Genomic DNA, 20,120 nt, shown 5'->3' with positions numbered 1-20,120 from the left:
AGATGCCTGCTTTACTAGGATAAATTATTAAAGTTTAGAACATAAGCATTTGGAGGTTTAGGGACACCCAGAGCATGGGGTTGCATCCCTGACTATCTTGGCTAATAACCATTAAATTAATGGAGGATGGCACATTCATCTAATTCTTTTTTTCAGCCCAGTTATTCCTTCACAACATCCCCTGGTAATGAGTTCCACAGGTTGACTGTGCATTGTGTGAAGAAGTACTGTCTGATGCTTTTAAACCTGCAGCCTGTTAATTTCATTGGGTGATCCCTACTTCTTGTGTAGGGGTATTCAACACTTCCCTATTCACTTTCTCCACGCCATTAATGATTATATAGACTACTATCGTATCCCCCCTTTAGTTGTCTATTTCTAAGCTGAACAGTCCCAGTCTTTTTAATCTCTCCTCATATGGAAGTTGTTCCATATCTGTAATCATTCTTTGCCAATTGTAATGTATCTTTTTTTGAGATGAGGTGACCAGAATTATTCAAGATGTGTGCGTACCGTGGATTTGTTTAGTTTGATTGATCTGATAGTCAGACACACATTGTCATTGGGTATTATAAAAATACTTGTAAATATGCATAATATAATAGGTCTGAGAAGTCTTGATTCCCGTTCTCTGGTTAGTTAGGTGAAAGCAATGTCCTTTGACGTCTCAGTGGGCAGTCATCCATTCTTAATAAGCAGCCTTGTGCAAGCTGGGCAAATCTTAGATTAATCTGGGAAAAAGACCCAGGGCCACAATTTGAACAAAGCCTCCATATGCATATGCAATTCTTGTTTTAATACAACAGACATAATTTGGTGTAAGAGTTGTATTTCAGTAACATTCCTACTGTTCCATTGTCTCCAATGATATTTATCTAATTAGAGGTCCCTGGAATTTTGTTCATTAAGAGAAGATTGCGTTCTGGCTATGTCTTTATACTACTCTTACCAGGGGGAATGTCGGCGGTGCTGAAAAGTGTTTAGATTTTTATAGTTATTGTGAATGTTTTGTAGCATAAATAAAGTTTAAAGTTGTTTGAATAGTGATTGTTGAGTGTTTCTGTTTTAGAATGTGTGAGTATGTGAATTGAGTGTATTCAGATATAATACTCTAAAGTATAGATTTGTGTTGTGACTCACATCTGACCAAATACTCATTGGCTAGAACAAACTTCCTCTTTTCACACCTATGCCTCTTTCCTTCCCTCTCAACACCACTTTATTTTGGTTATGTATGGGATGAGTTTTTGTAGGATTATTACTTGATATGTTACGTCATGTTGGCAGTGTTTTACCAAATGTGTCAAACTTCAGTAACACTTTTTACACTTATTCTTTCTGGTGTATTGTCTTGAGTGATGTTTGTATGATAATTGTTTGTTGTTGATGACCATAAAAAGTGGTTTAATAAAACAATATAAGGTGATTTTAGCTTTCTGGAGCTGTAAACCAGCTAGAAACCAGTTAGAAGCAATCTGAGTATTTAAACAGAAACCTGCTAAATGGGTTTACACAGAGATGAATTTGAATGAATTGGCACTTCTCTTCAATCTGTGTTCTAAAACCAGTCACTTTTTAAGAATTCTACATGCATCTTGTGTCTGCAGGTGATAGAGCTTTTGCTTTGGTGATAGCTTAAGCCTTTTGTACATTAAGGAAATTATTTTAATTTCTCTAGTATAGAATTCACTCCTCCTGGAGATCTATTTTATTATTTGTTTTTGGTAACTCACTTTTTGATAACATTTGATGCATTCACAACTGCAAAGGTGGATCATAATCTTTGCTCTGGATATGGGCTAACTAGTGTGTTGATAGTAAATTTTCTGTAGTCAACAGTTTTCATCAGTTTATTTAGGTAATTAATAAAAATGTGTTTATTTCTAGAAGAGAAGTAGTTAAACTGTAAAATGAATTATTCACTGGAGTTTCTTTAAATTATTTAATGTTATATGAGAGTAAAATATATAGAAACCTCAATGATGATTGGGGGCCTATAGTTAGTTAGGGCTCGTCTATATGGGCATTTATTTGGGCATAAGCTTTTGTGGGCTAAAACCCACTTCATCAGATGCATTGAGTGAAAAATACAGTAGGCAGGTGGATGCAGTTGACAAGAAGGTGTGAGTTCAACAAAGGGTCACTTTTTGTAGTGACCTATCCACTCCCAGTCTTTATGCAGGCCTAATTTGATGGTGTCAAGTTTGCAAATTAATTCCAGTTCTGTAGTTAGTCATTGAAGTCTGTTTTTGAAGTTTTTTTGTTGAAGAATGGCCACTTTTAAGTCTGTTATTGAGTGTCCAGGGAGATTGAAGTGCTCTCCTACTGGACACTACAAAAAGTAATTTTCCCACTGTTGATATTCACCCCTTCTTGTCAACTGTTGGGAATAGGCTACATCCACCCTGTTTGAATTGGCCTCCTTAGCACTGACCACCCACTTGGTAAGGCAACTCCCATCTTTTCATGTGCTGTGTATTTATATCTGCCTACTGTATTTTTCACTCCATGCATCTGATGAAGTGGGTTTTAGCCCACGAAAGCTTATGCCCAAATAAATTTGTTAGTCTCTAAGGTGCCACAAGGACATCTCGTTTTTGTTGATACAGACTAACACAGCTACCTTTCTGAAACCTGCCACCAGACAGGGACTTAGGTTGACTTAATTATGCTGCCTGGTTGTGTGGGTTTTTCATGCCCCTGGCTGAGGTAGTTAAGCCACGCTAATTTTCTAGTGTAGGCCAGACCTAATTTACTTTTGAAGGGGGAGGGAAAGAGGGATACAATCAAACATCTACGTTTTTTGTAAATAAATCGCCAACTAACCTCATCTACCCTTCAAGCAAATTTTAACTGGCTTATTTCGTATGTCCTGAGGAGAGGTTAGTGCCCTTATGGATGAGGAATTTAGTGTGTAAAGGATGGTATGGAAACAAAGCATGAATATGCATCTTTTCCCTACCTCTATTTTAATTTTTTTCTTAAAAAAAAAAAAATTAGGAAAATCACAGTTTATTTTTATTTGAATTATAAAAATCTCAAGTACCAGTCAAAGAGATACAGATATTCAAGGATATAATGATATTCTTAATCTGTTTAAAACTAGTAGAATAATTGTTGCTTTCATCAAAGGGATGATCAGGACATTAGTTGGCTAATATTTTGTAAGTTACTTAGAAAATATAGCTTGTTCTGTATTGCTCAGCATTAACATTTTATTGTTTGCTAATAAAGCTACTCTTGTTAACGAAAAGTGTGTAACCTTTTGTTGTTTCTATTTCCAGCAAAGAGCTCCGGGGAAAGTTTTGTTGGATGCCGTTTGCAACCACCTGAACCTTGTTGAAGGTGATTATTTTGGCCTTGAGTTTCCGGATCATAAAAAGATCATGGTATGTGAATGAGATTCATTTCTTACTTATTTTCATCTTCACATTTTATGTATATTACAGTCCCTTCCTCCCCACCTACCGCACATTCAGAAAAAAACATTTTTAAATGTAGTTTTATTGACGGTTTCAGTGGGTTTTGCTCAATGGTGATGATATGGAACTGTGTTTAAAAACTCATCTCAAACCCTGTTCCTCACTTATCCATATTGAATGTAGGAGTGGTGGTGTAACCATAGTAACTGTTGGCATGGAGACTAAATACCATTTTAATTCTTGATTGGTTTGGACTGTGATAATGGTAAAATCTTGCCCGGTAGATGGGAAAAAGTCACCAATATTATGACACAGTTCAATAAAAGGCACCTTTTCTGTCCAAAGGGCAATAAAAACAAGTCACTGTTTTTTGTTTATTATACTTTGCTGGGGTTTTTTTCCTTTTAGTCAGTGATAAAAATCCTATTCAGGGAGTTCTGTAATACAGGACAGGTGTGCTGGGTATGACACCTTTGTCTCTGATGATAAATGCCTGCTGCAGTCAAATAATGTATCATTATATCATAGAGTGGGAGGAAGAGATTGCGAGAGTGTTAATAGATACACATCAGTTTTCATTTTTAAAATTCCATTTTGCTTTAAATCTTAATGCATTACTGTGGCCTACTGAATTGTGTTCCAGTTAGTCGGATGCTGTGGGCATTGCATTCTTGTGTATACTTTGTTTTGTGCATACGGTGAATTCTACCCCAATACACTAGACAGCCTAAAGAATATATATTAGGGGCAGTTATTTTAACTTCCTGCCTGAAGGGGGCAATAGTTTTTCATTTAGGGGGGAAAAGAGGGTTTATCTGTCACTAGAGTAATCTGCTTCCATTGTTTTGTGCAATTTTTTATGCAAGAGAATCGAAATTAATAATTACATAGTTCTGGGCTAATGATTACTGAGAACAGAATAGAAAAGTGGACAGTAATATAAAGTTAATTTTAAAAAGCAATAAATCACAGGCCTTACTTTGGATTTACTTGAAACATTAATTTTAACAAGTAATTTCACAATCTTCCATACATCCTCAGCTAACATTTTGGTAACTCTTATTGACAGTAGTTAAAAACAATGTATGAACATAGTTGTGCAATAATGTCACAGTGGACTATATAGCTATACAGTTATGCTAAAGAAATATTCAGATTTTTGACTTTTCTGTTTGTAAAGTTGCAAACATAAAAGTTATAGTCCTGACAGCATTTGGCCTCGTGTGTGTGTGTATGTGTGTGTGTGTGTATATATATGTGTGTATGTATGTACTATATATATATAGTCGATCATAAGCTGGTTCATTTATAAGCCGACTCCCCCAAGATGGATAAGTAAAAATGGAAAGATTTTTTTATAACCCGTTCATAAGCCGACCCTATAATTCAGGGGTCAGCAAACTTTGGCTCCCAGGCCATCAGGATAAGCTGCTGGTGGGCCGAGATGGTTTGTTTACCTCGAGGGTCCGCAGGCACGGAGGTAAACCTAAGTAAACAAAGGGTCCTGACGCGCCAGCTGTTTACCCTGACAGGCCGGGACAGCAACTGGTGGGGAAATTTTTTGGAGGGGAGAAGCTGGGAGTCAGGGGAGTAACCCCTATGACCATTCCCCACATGACCCCACCCCTGGGCCAGGACCCCCGCACTCTCCCCATCCTATCCCTTCCCACATTATCTGGGGAGGGCCACAGGAAGATGTCTCTGGCCTGGCTGGAGCTGCTCTGGCAGACTGGGCAGCGCGGCTGCAGCCTGCTCCGGCGGGCCAGACTGGGCAGCGTGGCCACATCATGTTCCAGTGGGCTGGGCCGGGCGGCGCTGCTGCAGCATGCTCAGGCAGCGCGGCCACAGCCTGCTCTGGGGGTGGGGCCGAGCGGCACGGCTGCAGCCTGCAAGCCCACGAGCTGTAGCTGCTTCGGAGGCTGGGGGAAGAGCAGCGTGGCCAGAAGTGGAGAGACTCTGGCCCTGCCTCTTCCCTTCTGGCTCTGCTGGCTGTGCTGCCTCTCCTTGCTCCCTCTGTTGGGGGAGGGGCCATGTCCCCCCTCTGCCTCTCTGTACCCGTTCATAAGCCGAACCGCTTCTCTGGTGCTTCCCTTTTTTACTAAAAAATGTGGCTTATGAACGAGTATATATGGTAGTTATTTATAGAACTGTGAGGACTGTTTACGTATAAGCCCTAATATCTATGTGCAAGGTGAACGAGTTGAAGTTGCTTTTGAACCATAACTTTTAATTTCTTAAGATTTTCCCCCCACAGAATTCATCTACTATGTAGAATTTTACATCATGCATAACATAGAATTTGCATTTAATTGCTTTGCTTTTAAAAAAGTGAGTGTATACACTACATTTACATTTATTTGAATATGATTCATTGCTTTTTCAAATAGTGTGTAATATAAGATAAAAATAAATGCCTGAGCGTTTGTTTGGATATTTTCACATGCAGATGAGATCGTATATTCAAACACAGGTCTACTTACTGCAATGTGTAGAGTTCCAGATCACAAATACTTGTGTGTTTGTATGCCTGGCAAGCTATAGCATGATATGTTTGTAGAAGGCAAGACTGTCACTTGTCCTAACATGGTTGCATACACGAGTAAAGACTGAGGTGAAAGTAAGCCAGTCCAGTCCGGTCCGGTACGTCGTACTGGCAAGAGCCAGTACGCCATGCCGGACTGGACCGGCTTCCGCCGCGGTGATTTAAAGGGCCCAGGGCGCCAGCCGCTGCGGGGATCCCTGGGCCCTTTAAAGTGCCACCAGAGCTCCGGCAGCTGGGCTCCTGAGGTGATTTAAAGGGCCCAGAGCTCCGCAGCGGCCAGAGCCCCGGGCCCTTTAATTCGCCCCTGAGCCCCAGGGCTACGAGCCGCCTCTGCAGCTGGTAGCTCTGGGGTGATCTAAAGGCCCCGCCTCTTCCTGTTGAGGCCCCGCCTCTTCCGGGTGAGGCCATGCCCCCGCTCAGGACTCCGGCATACCGGTATGTTCTTTAAGTTACTTTCACCCTTGAGTAAAGATGACATTGCATGGATCACTGCTTCACACATTGGGGTGTGAACAGACTCTGCAGAGCTGAACCTCTCCCTGGCAAGAGAAGCACCGTTGCTAACTCTTCCATTTTATCAGAAGTCTGATATTTGATGTTTTCCTCAAATCTACAGCTGTTGGCATCAGATTATTACTTGTGAATCTCAGCTTTCATTTAAGAAAATGTTTCTGTCCCTCAGAGTTGCAGCAAAAAGCTTAAAACCATGAACCCTAAATGCTGCAAAACCAGAAGTCAAATAAAAAGAACCCCCCCGAGTTATTTTTGTTTTAATTTCCTTCTTTGTCCTGCTTCATGATTTTAGGGGCCTGACTCACGGTTTTTGAATGCATAGTGTTGGCCATATTAGTGAAGTCTTGTTTTTGCTCCTGTCCCCCAGTAAGCTGCACCTTGGACAGTTCTGTAGTAACTATCTGCTCTCCTATGACAAAGAGAAACTGCGGAAGGAATTGGGACTCTGGATACAGAGATCCTCCAATGACATCACTATACAACTCGTCTTATGCAGGACTAGATTACAGTCTAGCTCTAGCCCAAAACAAATTGCGCAGAATCATATGCTATTGGATAAAATGCGGAATGCCCAGACTCTTGTGACTTGGTTATTTCTCAGTCTTCTTTTTCCTCCAAACTTGGCAAGCACGCATTCTTCACTGAGGGATTGTGTACATGCCAAGTTGTAACTTCTGAGACAAAACACTCTGAGTTATCAGAATGCCAAAGAATGTCAGAACTAGATTTTTAGCAAGTAAAAAACACCATTTTCCCATGCTTGAGTAACTAACAAATGACCAAATAGATTTTCTTCACACCTTCCATAAAAAAAGTGGGGGGAGTCACCTTTTGAACTGGAGGAGAATGAGAAATTTCATCTCAAAGGGAAACTTTTGTGAATATATAAGTACTTGAATAATAGGGCCTTAGGACAATAGTGCCTCCAAGGAGCTAGCTTGGCTCTGTAATAACTATGAAAATAATTAGTAATGGGAACAATTTTAACAGAAGCATTTGAGAGTGAGTGAGTGAGTGAGTGTGTGTGTGTGTGTGTGTGTGTGTGTGTGTGTGGTTCCTGAGGCTATAATTCTATAATATGGATATTTTGAGGGTGTCCCAGGCGCTGCCTAATTAAAAACTGCTCAAGGTCAACTTTAATTTTTGTGTTCTTATTAAAAATATATTGTTGTTATTTTCCTGAGAGGACAATGTGATTAATCTGCTCTCTGGGGCAAATTTTATGGCTTTCAGATTGGTCCGTACCCCTTTTGAAGACTGTGCACCATTCCTCCCATAACTCTAGACATGTATTTATTAACTGAGGGCTGAGATGTTTCTCCCAAACTCCCTCCACCTCACATTGGTTGTTTGTCCTCTACCTGGTTTTGCTGCCCACTGTAGCCTTTTGCAACACACTGCACCTCTGTCCATGTCCTTTTGACTGAGGCCACATCTACACTACCCGCCGGATCGGTGGGTAGTAATTGATCTATCGGGGATCGATTTATCGCCTCTCGTCTAGACGCGATAAATCTATCCCCGAATCGACGCCCGTACTCCACCTCAGCAGGAGGAGTAAGCGGAGTCGACGGAGCCGCTGCGGTCGACTTGCCCTGTGAGGACAGCCAGTTAAGTCGAACTAAGATACTTCGCTGAAGTTGCGTATCTTAGATCGATTTCCCCTCCCCCCAGTGTAGAACAGCCCTTAGAGTATGAGTGAAGTTTTCAGGTCTAGACACCCTGTTTTCGTTGACCACCTCATCTTAGAGGTAGAAAGACTTTACACAGGGCTAGTCTATGTGAAACACTCACACAATAGTAAAAATATGATGTATTAAGATAGAGAGTAATAAGATCAAAATAAATAAAATGACATGGCATAACATACCGCATTTGAGTACTTTGCAAAGCCCAATGATGTGGCCTCTTCGGACAGAGAAGAGAGAAAATGCTACATGGCTAGAGAGTAAAATCCTTTCTCTCAGACTTTGAGTAGTGTGTCTGCCTCACACTGCTGTGCAGACAGAACCCCTCATCCAACCTTATCCAAATGGTTGGTGTTAGAGTTTGTTGCCCTATCATGGGGAAGTCCTCTCAATATTTTCACAGGTGTCTCCTTGAGGAAGAAATGCCCCATTCAGTGTCCCCAGTACCAGGATTATTGTCTCCTAATCAGTCCTCTGAGTTTCCCAGGCTCCTGCTCTCCAACTAATGTCAGAAGCCCCCACTGCCCACATTTCTTTAGACTAATCTAGGTGATAGTCTTGATTTGCATTGCCACTGATCCTTGCAATAGGAGCTGGCTTGTGTTCTCCTGAGGGATGCATCCTGTTTCTGTCTCTGCTCCCTACAGAGGCACTCTGGGGAGACCTTTCAATTGATCTTATCAGTTTTCCCTTACCATGGCACACTGAGTCGTCTTTGAGTGCTGGCCCCTATTTCACTTTAGGGTATGCAGGGGCAACATGCACTTGAGACCAGAGAATTGCTTGTAGGCAACATCTATTGGCCTGTGCCTGTGCCCCAGCTCTCCTTTTGCCCCACACTGAGCGTATAAGGGGTGGTGTGGATCAACTGCCTCTCTAGTTCGTTCTTACTGCTGCATGGCCTGTATCAGAATCCTTCAATGTCTAGAGCTTCTCCTTTCTCTTCATCTATATATTCAAAGTTAAATTATTCTTCCTTGTTGTTAGGGTTGGCTAATTTCAGAGTCCTCACCCCAGGGAACCCTCACAGTCTCCCAGTGCAGGATTTGGCTTATGCCCATGATTCTGGGCTTCAAAAACTGTTTCTTGTCCCGGCTCCTTTTCACTCAGTGATGACCACCAGTGCTATCTCTACTGCCTTGGGCAGGTGCATATCTCCAAGTGTGGTGTTAGATGCTCCTTCCCCAGCCAAATGCAGTAGGCATGAGAGCGCCGACTTCAAAAACTCCACCTGGAGCAGGTAATGAGATGTCAGGAGTAAGGCCCTGCAGCTGTGCCTGCTCAGTCCTCCTGGCACCATAACGAGCCAGCTAGGCTGCCCGATGGACCACGCTGCCGCATTGGCTGAGGAAGTCAGCCAGCTTAAGCCCAGCAGCACCAGTAGCTCACTGGCTGCTCAATGCACACAACCACGGACTCCCTGCTTCCCTGTGCTCGTCTGTCTCCAAGCCCTGCTCCTGCTTTGCTCCTCCACAGCTCCAGCCCAGATCCTGCCCTGCACCCAGCCTTATTCCCATCCTGACCCAGCCTTGCTCCTGCCTCAGAACCAGCCCTGCTTCTGCCTTCCTTGACTCCTGGCAATCTGATTCCGACTCTCGGCTCTGACTCCAACTCTGTCTTGACTCTGGGTTCTGTCATTCAGACTCTGTCTTGGTTCTGACACTGTCGTGACCCTAGGTTCTGGCTTTCAGACTTCAACCACTAGGTCTGACTTCTATTCCAACCACTAGGAATGACAGCTTATGACCCGGTCTGCTGACATGAGACTCCAGTCTGACCAGGCCAGGGAGTCCCCACCTGTACATTGGCCAGAGTCGGCAAGGTGCATGCCCACTAGCTCTGTGCCTGACTCCAGAGCCGAGACGGGCAGAGAGAAGGACCCTCTGGCTGTGCTCCCTCATGAGAGTAAGGGGTATTTTTGCAAACAGAAAAGCTGATCCCCTCTTAGACCCGCTAAGAAAAGACATCCCTCCTCGGACTCATCCAGGTCAGGCAAGCCTTCCGGCTTGGCCACAAAGACTTAGATCATTCTAAGTCACATGGGCATAATCAGAAGACACAAAGGAACAAGGCTTCTTCGGTACCAGCTTTTGAATTGACATTGACTGTGGTACTATCTAAACCAAAGTACCGAGACCTGAAAGATCAGGGACCACCAGTACCATCGGAGATCATCAGGTCAGAGAAAATCACTAGTAGTACTATCACAGCTCCATAAGGAACCACCACCTACTACGACTCCAGTGGCATGGAGTGACAGATCACAACCTCCAAAGGTAATGGTCACTTATACCACTCCTGACGATGTCTTCATCCTGCCAGACCCACAGTCTCCCTTGTTGTCGAGACTGATCCTCACCAGGAGGATACAGTCTCCAATGAAGAGTAATACAGCAGGTATCCCCTCAACATCAGGGAAAAGGGTTCTACTCAAAGTATTTCTCAGTTCCCAAGAAGAAAGGAGGCTGGAGACCCGTTCTTGCCCTGTGTCAACACAATGTTCTTGTTTGCAAGCTGAAATTCTGCATGTTTACGTTGGCATCCATAATACCACCCTTAGAAAAAAGGCACACGATTTACAGCTCTCAATATGAAAGAGATACTTTCATGCGGACATTCATCCCTCTTGCAGACGATCTCTCAGGTTTGTGGTGGGCCCCCACCACTGTCAGTACAAAATGTGCCTGTGTGGGATAGCTACAACTCCCAGAGTCTTCACAGAAGTGTTCTGAAAAGTAGCAGCTTAGCTCAGACAAGGCGACACCACAATCTTCCCATACTTGGACAACTGGCTTCTGACTGGCAGGTCTTGCCTGGAAGTCTCAATATTAAGCTTGTTACTGCTCCTTTTAGTATCCCTGGAAATCAGTGTAAACATGTAAAAATCTACCTTGTCTCCAACACGGACCATAGAATTTATAGAAGTAATATTGGTTTCAATCAAGGAATCAATCAATTCAATCCCTATCTTCCCAGGGACAGAATTCATGCCATAGGCGCTCTCATAGACCTGGTTACACACAACCCTTGAACATCAGTTTGGATGTGCCTTACTCTCTTGGACCATATTGTGTCCTGTATTTATGTAACACCATTTGCCAGACTCCACCTTCGTTGCCTGTAAGCTTGGCTCTGAGCAAGCATAGCATGAATACCATAGTAACAATTCCCTCTGAGGTGAGGGCCCCTCTGTCATGATGGAGAGCCCCTTAATGTGTGTGTGACATCAACCTATTTGCAGTATACCTCCTAGGCACCCAGAATTCACTGGCGTGACTAGTGACAAAATGCCTGCTGAGGCTGGTTGAGTGGGAGTTACCTGATTCTGTAGTAAACACCTTAACTGAGTGGGAAACCTACACTTGGGAAGTGGAAAATAAACTGCTCCAGCGAAAGCCCAAGGTCAGTACTCTAGGGCCAATGCACTCCTCCTACCTTGGACCAATCACTTTGGTTATGTCTTTCCTCCCATCCTGCTTATTACCTCGAGTTCTACAGAAATTTGACTAGACAGGGCACAAGCCATCCTCATTGCTCCCAGCTGACCCAAAGCCAGACAATTTTGGTTTCCAACTCCTTCAAGTGTCATCCTGTCCACGTATCAGCATTCGGACTTGTGCAGATCTCCTGACCCACAAAAGTGACAGGATCAGGCATTCCAGACCGCATGCTCTTCATTTTTTGGCTTGGTATTTGGATTGTCAGCAAGCCTAGAACATTCCTGCTCTGAAGCCATACAGGTCATCATTAACAGTAGCAGGAAGGACTCCACTAGAAAATACTGCCTGTCCAAATGGAGGCAGTTCTCTGTCTCAACAGAGACAGAAGATATTTCAGCTATTTTGGAATATCTTCTTACCCTCAAGGTGGTGGGCCTCTTTCTTAGCACAGTGCACTTTCATCTGGCAGCAGTTAGTGCGTATTGTCTGCCAATGGACAGTTACTTGATCTTTACCTGCCTGGTAACAGCCAGGTTTTTGAAGGGCATGATCAGATCCTTTCTGCCAGTCAAGAAACCAGCCCCTGACTGGGATCTTAATTTAGTGCTCTCCATACTCTCTGAGCCACTCTTTGAACTGTTAGCTGTGTGTTCCATGTCTCACTGTCAATTAAGGTTGCCTTCCTCATTGCCAGTAGGGTAGGTGAACTTGGAGTGTTAATGGTTGATCCACCGTACACTATATTTCATCAGGATAAAGTCTTGCTATGACTACACCCCAAAATAAATGTCTAAAACTGTTTCAGAATTTCACGCAAACCAGTCCATTTACTTACCTGTATTTTTCCCGAAGTCCCATCCCCCTAGTGAGGCGGGGAGACTTAATTCCCTCAACGTGAGATGAGCATTGACATTTTACTTCAGAGAAGGAAACAGATCAGAAAATCACCTAGACTGTTAGCAGAACACGTATGAGGATAAGCAGTATCCTCTCAGAGAATGTCCATGTGGATCTCTGGCTGTATCCTATTCTATCAGTTAGTATAGCTTCCTCCCCCACATGGGGTAAAGTCTCACTCTATAAAGGCACAGGCAGCCTCTGTAGCATCACTTCAAGAGATGCCTCTGATTTGTATTTGCAAGGCAGCTATGTGGAGTTCCATCCACACATTCATGAGACATTACTTGGTCCAGAACACCTCCTGCGTCCTCACACCCTCCTCCTCTCTAAGTACTGGTTGTCAGTCACCACCAACAGAATACTTTCAGGGACCAGAAGAAAGAGAAGTCACTTACCTTGTTGTACCTGGAATTCTTCGAGATGTGTGGTCTCTACTTGCATTCCACTACCCACCCTCTTCCCCTCTGCTTCAGATCGTGATCTGATATGCAGTAAAGAAGGAACTGGTGAAGCGGTCAGTCCGCGCCGCACCCCTTATGCCCTCGATGCAGCGCATGAGGAGAGCTGGGGCACAGACATGGGCCAACAGACTCTGCTTGCAAGAATTCTCCAGTCTCAGGTGCATGGAGCACATGTGTACCCCCTAGGGGACTACAGATAGGGACCACACATCTCAAAGAACTCCAGTTACAATAAGGTAAGGAACTTCCCTTTATTGACTGCCCCTGACACTGTGACACAGTTTCACTTTAATTATGTAAAATCTGGGATGAGTGAGGGAGAAATATACCCCTTAATCTGTGGAAGATACTGTTTTCCTCTATTTCTGAATGTATATTGTTTCTACGGATGAGGCACGGTGGCAGCACATTAGGTATCTAACTCCTTGTGACGAAGAATTAATTATATGAAGGAAGAAAACCCTTTGTGGATAACCGCGGGAATGTAAGCAGTCTGGAAAAATAATTCATATAGTATAATGGAGAATACTACTATGCTAGCAGTAGTTTATTCAGATTTTGTAATGCTTTCTTTCGTTTTTTAGGTGTGGCTGGACCTTTTGAAACCTATTATGAAACAGATTAGAAGTAAGTGCTTTCTTTGTCATTTACTGTATCCATCCAAAATCGTTGAATTAGATCAGCGGTTCTCAAACTGTCAGTCAGGACCCCAAAGTGGGCCGCGACCCTGTTTTAATGGGGTCACTAGGGTTGGTTTAGACTTGCTGGGGCCCGGGACTGAACCCAAAGCCCGAGCCCCACCACCCAAGGGCTTCGGCTTCGTCTATGGGTGGCGTGGCTCAGGTTACAGGCCCTCCTCCCAGGTCTGCGAGGCTGGAGCTTTGGCCCCCCGACCTGGGGCGGTGGAGCTGGGGCAGGCTCAGACTTCGGTGCCCTCCTGGGGTTGTGTAGTAATTTTTATTGTCAGAAGGGGGTCGCGGTGCAATGAAGTTTGTAAACCCCTGAATTAGATGAAGGGGGCTCTCTCAATTAGAACATTAACTTCATATTTTGTTTGGATTTTTTTGCCGTCAGATATATACCTATAATACATATTGTGTACTATTAAGTTATATTCATAGTGATATTTTAAAATCAAACGGTCTGGTAATTAAAATTCATCTTTGGTAGCCAACCAATATTTTGTTTAATAGCTAATGTTTATGCACTCACACAACACACCTTTGATCAGTGTTAGAATTTGTTACAATAGCGAGGAAAGAATGCAATTTAAATGTTATCAATTTACATTTATATATAGCCTGCTTAAGTTATTGATCATATCCCTTTGATATTGAGCATGCTGAGTCAATTTCTACCGAACACGATAATGATCATGTTTCTGTATGTAAAGTGTTTTACTTTTGTCATTTCTGGTTTTAAACTAAACTTTATATAGAAACACACATGGAGGGTTTATTTCAAAGCCCATTGAAGGGGCCAGACAGTGACCGATTTTAGAAAGTTGTTTCAAATACAAGAGGTAACAGCTTTATTGATAGTGGCAGCAAGGTGGGACACGAGGATGTGGAGACAGGAATATATGATAGAAAGAAAGAAAGGGATTAACAGAAATGGTAGTTTGCTTAAGGGCGCAAAATTGTCAGCAATATTCAGGGTGGGGGAAAAGACAGGGGGAAAGAAAGAGAAGGCAGTAGAGAAGAAGACTTTAGTGGGAAGGTGTTTAGGCTTCCTTTATGATCTATTAAATAGATGTTATTGACTAATCTGAGGAACGTCAAAAATACTAGCAGGAGACACAGACTAATACACATTATTTTAGACTTAATAGTCTATTTCTGTATGAGACTGTGCAGACTGTTACAAATGTTTCATGAATTTTCCTTGGTCTTTTTGCTAGGACCTAAGCATGTTGTCGTAAAATTTGTGGTGAAATTCTTTCCACCAGATCATGCTCAGCTGCAAGAAGAACTGACAAGGTTAGTGATTCTGTAATTCTGTTTTTTAATTCCTTAATGGATAGGAGTGGGGAGGAAAATGGGAAGCACCAAGAAATGAGGGCAAAGGTTCTATCTGAGTATCCCTTCCATTATCTCTCCTCCTCGTGGGATGTAATGCACTGGACCGCATCGTGCTAAGGAGCACCAGGGAGATGTGATGCAGGAGCCCACCATTTCTTATCAAGCCTCAGAGGAAACACAATGCAGCAGGAGGTTTCCAGGAGCAGCAGTGGGATAGGGCAACTAGCCAAACTCCCTTACTTTCATCCCCAGTGGACCTGAACAATGGAGGAACCTGGCCCCCTTGAGAACTCCTCTCTGTTTGGGACCATAACCCGACCATCTGGGAGAAGATAGCTCTGCCTGAGGCTGCCAGGTGCAGCTGCTGGACCACACGTTCACATAGGCCTTGGCTACACTTACCAGCTAGTTCGACGGCTGGAAATCGAAGTTCTGGGTTCGACTTATCGCGTCTAGTCTGGACGCGATAAGTCGAACCCGGAAGTGCTTGCCGTCGACTGCGGTACTCCAGCTCGGCGAGAGGAGTACCGCGGAGTCGACGGGGGAGCCTGCCTGCCGCGTGTGGACCAAGGTAAGTTCGAACTAAGGTACTTCGACTTCAGCTACGTTATTCACGTAGCTGAAGTTGCGTACCTTAGTTCGAATTGGGGGGGGTAGTGTAGACCAAGCCTTTGTCCTTATGAACTCATAAGATTCACAAAAATGATTTTATGACTGTTGCGGGGGGGAACTGTGAGGGAGCGGAGCGAGTAGGATGAGGTATAAGAGGAAACAAGGGAGAAAACATATATCTACTACAGCTAAATTGTGTACTTAGGTATGTGCTTAATTTTTGATTCTCATTAAAGTGGCGATTTAAACTTTATTCAGTTTTGTGAAGGAATACACACTAGCTCAGTTCTCTTATCAGAAAAAGAGTAATATTCCTGTGTGTGTGTGTGTGTGTGTGTGTGTGGACATGAGGGTCAGAATGTGGGGCACATGTGTCTAGAGCTGGTCAACATTTTTTGTTCAGAAAGTTTTCAGGCTGAAAAATGCAGTTTAATCAAAACCAAAATTTGTCATGGGAACATATTAGGGCTGTCAATTAATCACAATTAATTTAAAAAAAATTGTGATTAAAAAATTAATCGTGATTAATCGCAGTTTTAATCACGCTGTTAAACAATAGAATACCAATTGAAATTTATTACATATTTTGATATTTTTCTACATTTTCAGATAGATTGTATTCTGTGTTGTAATTGAAATCAAAGTGTATATTATTTTTTATTACAAATATTTGCACTGTATGAATGATAAACAAAAGAAATAGTATTTTTCAATTCACCTCATACAAGTACTGTAGTGCAATCTCTTTTTCATGGAAGTGCAACTTACAAATGTAGAATTCTTTTTGATACATACCTGCACTCAAAACCAAAACAATGTAAAACTTCAGAGCCTACAAGTCCACTCAGTCCTACATTTTGTTCAGCCAATCGCTAAGACAGACAAGTTTGTTTACATTTACAGGAGATAATGCTGCCCTCTTCTTATTTACAATGTCACCAGAAAGTGAGAACAGTCATTTGCATGGCATTTTGTAGCTGGCTTTGCAAGGTATTTACGTGCCAGATATGCTAACATTCGTATGCCCCTTCGTGCTCTGGTCACCATTCCAGAGGACATGCTTCCATGCTGATGACGCTCGTTACAAAAATAATGCGTTAATTAAATTTGTGACTGTACTCCTTGGGGGAGAATTATATGTCTCCTACTCTATTTTACCCAGATTCTGCCATTTATTTCATGTTATAGTAGTCTTGCATGATGACCCAGCACATGTTCATTTTAAGAACACTTTCACTGCAGATTTCACAAAACGCAATGCTGAGATTTCTAAAGTTAGCTACAGCATTCGACCCAAGTTTTAAGAATCTGAAGTGCCGTCCAAAATCTGAGAGAAATGAGGTGTGAAGGAGTCTTGCAGAAGTCTTAAAAGAGCAACACTCTACAGGAAACTACAGAACCCGAACCACCAGAAAAGAAAATCAACCTTCTGCTGGTGGCATCTGACTCAAGTAATGAAAATGACCATGCGTCGGTACACTCTGCTTTGGATTGTTATTGACCAGAACCCGTCATCAGCATGGAGGCATGTCTCCTGGAATAGTGGTTGAAGCATGAAGGGACATATGAATATTTAGCGCATCTGGCATGTAAATATCTTGCGATGCTGGCTACAGCAGTGCCCTGAGAATGCCTGTTCTCAGTGTCAGGTGACGTTGTAAACAAGAAACGGGTAGCATTATCTCCTGCAAATGTAAACAAACTTGTTTGTCTAACCGATTGACTGAAGAAGTAGTAGGACTGAGTGGACTTGCAGGCTCTAAAATTTTATATTGTTTTGTTTTTCAATGCAGGTTTGTTTTCTACATAATTCTACATTTGTAAGTTCAACTTTCATGTTAAAGAGATTGTACTACAATACTTGTATTAGGTGAATTGCAAAACACTATTTCTTTTGGGGTTTTTTTACAGTGCAAATACTTGTAATCAAAATAAATATAAAGTGAACAGTGTACACTTTGTATTCTGTGTTGTAATTGAAATCAATATATTTGAAAATGTAGTTAACATCAAAAAATACTTTAATAAATGGTATTCTCTTATTGTTTAACAGTGTGATTAATCACTACCGGATGGCATCTCCACCTTCTCCTCTTTGGCCATTTTGTGAATCTTACCCCTCATTTCCTTTGATTTTATTTTTAAAATGGCCTGGATTAATCACGATGAAAAAATTAATTTCTGTGGCAAAGGCCATGACATGTTTTCTTTCATTTCAGTCAAAAACATTTTTTTTTCAACATTTCTGATTTTCAGATTTTTTCAGAATATTTTTGTTCTACAACATGTTGATATTTCAGCTCTCTGTTCTGATCCAGAACAGAAACTAAATTTGAAATGTTGAAATTTCCCATGGGATGAAAATCCTGTTTTCCCAAAGTTTTCGTCTATCTGTGTAATCTCCTTTATAAAGTCCATCCCCACCTTGGTGTTCCTCTGCATTTATTCCTGGCTTCTTTTATTTTAATGAGCGAGCCACGGAGCAGGAAAAAAAAATTAATCCCTTTTCCTGGCCTGGAAATTGAAAAAAACCAAAGTGTTTATTTGAAAGGCAGTCTAAAAAATATTAGAGGACAGGACTAAATGAAAACTCCTAATATTGTGTGACTAGCAGAGAATTTCCCAGCTCTGAATATATCAAACTGAATATTCAGTAGCTTAGTATGTGTACTGTAAATAGATTTTAGTTTCTTTCTGCACCTAGAGACATGGTTCTGAATCCTGATTACTTTTTTTTTTTTTGGTTGATTTTAAATTTGCAGGTTAAGAATCTTGTATGTGAACGTAATAGCGTATGTGTGGAATAGTGTCATTGCAGAGAACACATCATGCTGGGGAGAAACAAAGCACTAATGTGAAGTTTGCATGGCTGTGAAAAGACTTGGAATGTCAGGCTATGCCTATCTTTTAATGGGTTTCATCATTGCCAGAAAAAGAGAGGACCTAGTATTGGTTTTAAAAGGAAATTGATGTAGAGCTAGAATACATCATTGTATGTATTGTGCAAACATGGCAGACAGAATCCTAAAATCTAGTGGCCATAATGACACAACTCTAATGAAGATTAGCTACCGTGTGATGTACAGTATATTCAATTAGGTTAGAAAAGCTAATTTGCCATCCTCTCTAGCTGTGTTTCTGTCCGTCTTCTCTTTCTCCCCTGGTAGACTGCTCCAAGAGGTTACCTTTGTGCGGAACCCATTAAAATCCAGGCTAACTAGACAATATTGCAGTCCTAGATTTATGGATTATACTGCAGAGTTCGTATTAGGGATTAATCTATTTGTAAGATTTGTAGTTTTCCTCTGTGCTGTGTATATAATTTGTGTATTTCTAAGTAGTCTGCAATAATCAAACCAAACCAGCATGATCGTTGTGCCAGCTTCTCTGTCAGTGCTGATTAACGGCTGTTTTTCTACACCCTCACCTGGAGCTATTACTTTGCTTTCAGTACGATACTATTGGTGAATTTTCTCATGAGAAAATTCTTCTGCGTGATCTGAAGTAAAGCTGCTCTGAAATGTCTACATATTAAAATCCGATGACAGCTACTAGTTGGGGGCGGGACGTATGGCTCAGTGGTTTGAGCATTGGCCTGCTAAACCCAGGGTTGTCAGGTCAGTCCTTGAGGGGGCCATTTAGGGATCTGGGGCAAAAATCTGGGGATTGGGCCTGCTTTGAGCAGGGGGTTGGACTAGATGACCTCCTGAGGTCCCTTCCAACCCTGATATTCCATGATTCTATGATAATAAGCTGAGGCCAGTTACCTGGAAATTCAGTGTTGATTTTGTGTGGTACTACTGTCCTAGTGGGAACCATGCTATCAAAAGGCTCACATATATACCAGTAAGCAAGATTTAAAAAATAAAATAAAATCATACAGAATGACCTAGCTTTCCTAAAGAAGCATCCCATAGTGTGCTCTTTGGTCCAGATGTGTAATCCACATGTTTGCGTGTGTGAAGAGGGGAGAGAAGAGACACTTCAGCAAGAATGTAAACATCTCTAGTTTTATAGCTGTTACAACCCAAAACTGGTCCATGGTTTGTCTTGTGCACAGCTATGATATATCACAAGTCCACTGTAATAACTTTCAACCTACCTCCCTGTCTATTTTGATTAATCCTTGTTTGCTTTGTAATGTCCTCTGTTTATCATCTTATTAAATAGTGAGTTTTTTTAACTCTACTCTCCTGAGAATGTGCAAGGTTATAACCACAAAACACAAAATAGCACCTTTTTTTTATTACCAGCTTTGTCTGAGCTAGTTCATAGTAAGTGCCATCCTACCTAGAACCTTGCAAGCAAAACATACAATTTGAAACAAACAGAATATGTGGATGCAGCATTAACATGGCATGGTTAAAATCACACACTGCATTATCAAAATATATGCAGTTAATTTGGTGATTCTGTTTCAGAGAAAAGAAAGCTGCCATCAAGTTGCACCCTTCTTCAATGTACAGTAAGTTTTGCAGTGGTGCTTCTATGGAGTGCTCACTCTTAGAGCTCAGTGAAATT

General features: G+C 42.0%; 1 protein-coding gene across 5 annotated transcripts in view; it reads left to right on the top strand.

Moving 5' to 3' along the window:
• The window catches only part of FARP1 (FERM, ARH/RhoGEF and pleckstrin domain protein 1), a 337,576-nt gene that overhangs the window by 203,324 nt on the left and 114,132 nt on the right, over positions 1–20,120 (top strand). For all 5 annotated transcript variants that reach the window (XM_034758230.1, XM_034758229.1, XM_034758231.1 and 2 more), the window contains exons 3-5: positions 3,285–3,389; positions 13,551–13,593; positions 14,867–14,945. In XM_034758230.1, the coding sequence (XP_034614121.1) occupies positions 3,285–3,389; positions 13,551–13,593; positions 14,867–14,945 (227 nt within the window). The remainder of the gene's footprint in view (positions 1–3,284; positions 3,390–13,550; positions 13,594–14,866; positions 14,946–20,120) is intronic.

The sequence above is a fragment of the Trachemys scripta genome, chromosome 1 (assembly GCF_013100865.1).
Source record: "Trachemys scripta elegans isolate TJP31775 chromosome 1, CAS_Tse_1.0, whole genome shotgun sequence".
Lineage (NCBI taxonomy): Eukaryota > Metazoa > Chordata > Testudines > Emydidae > Trachemys > Trachemys scripta.
This window is presented reverse-complemented; position numbering and strand designations above follow the sequence as displayed.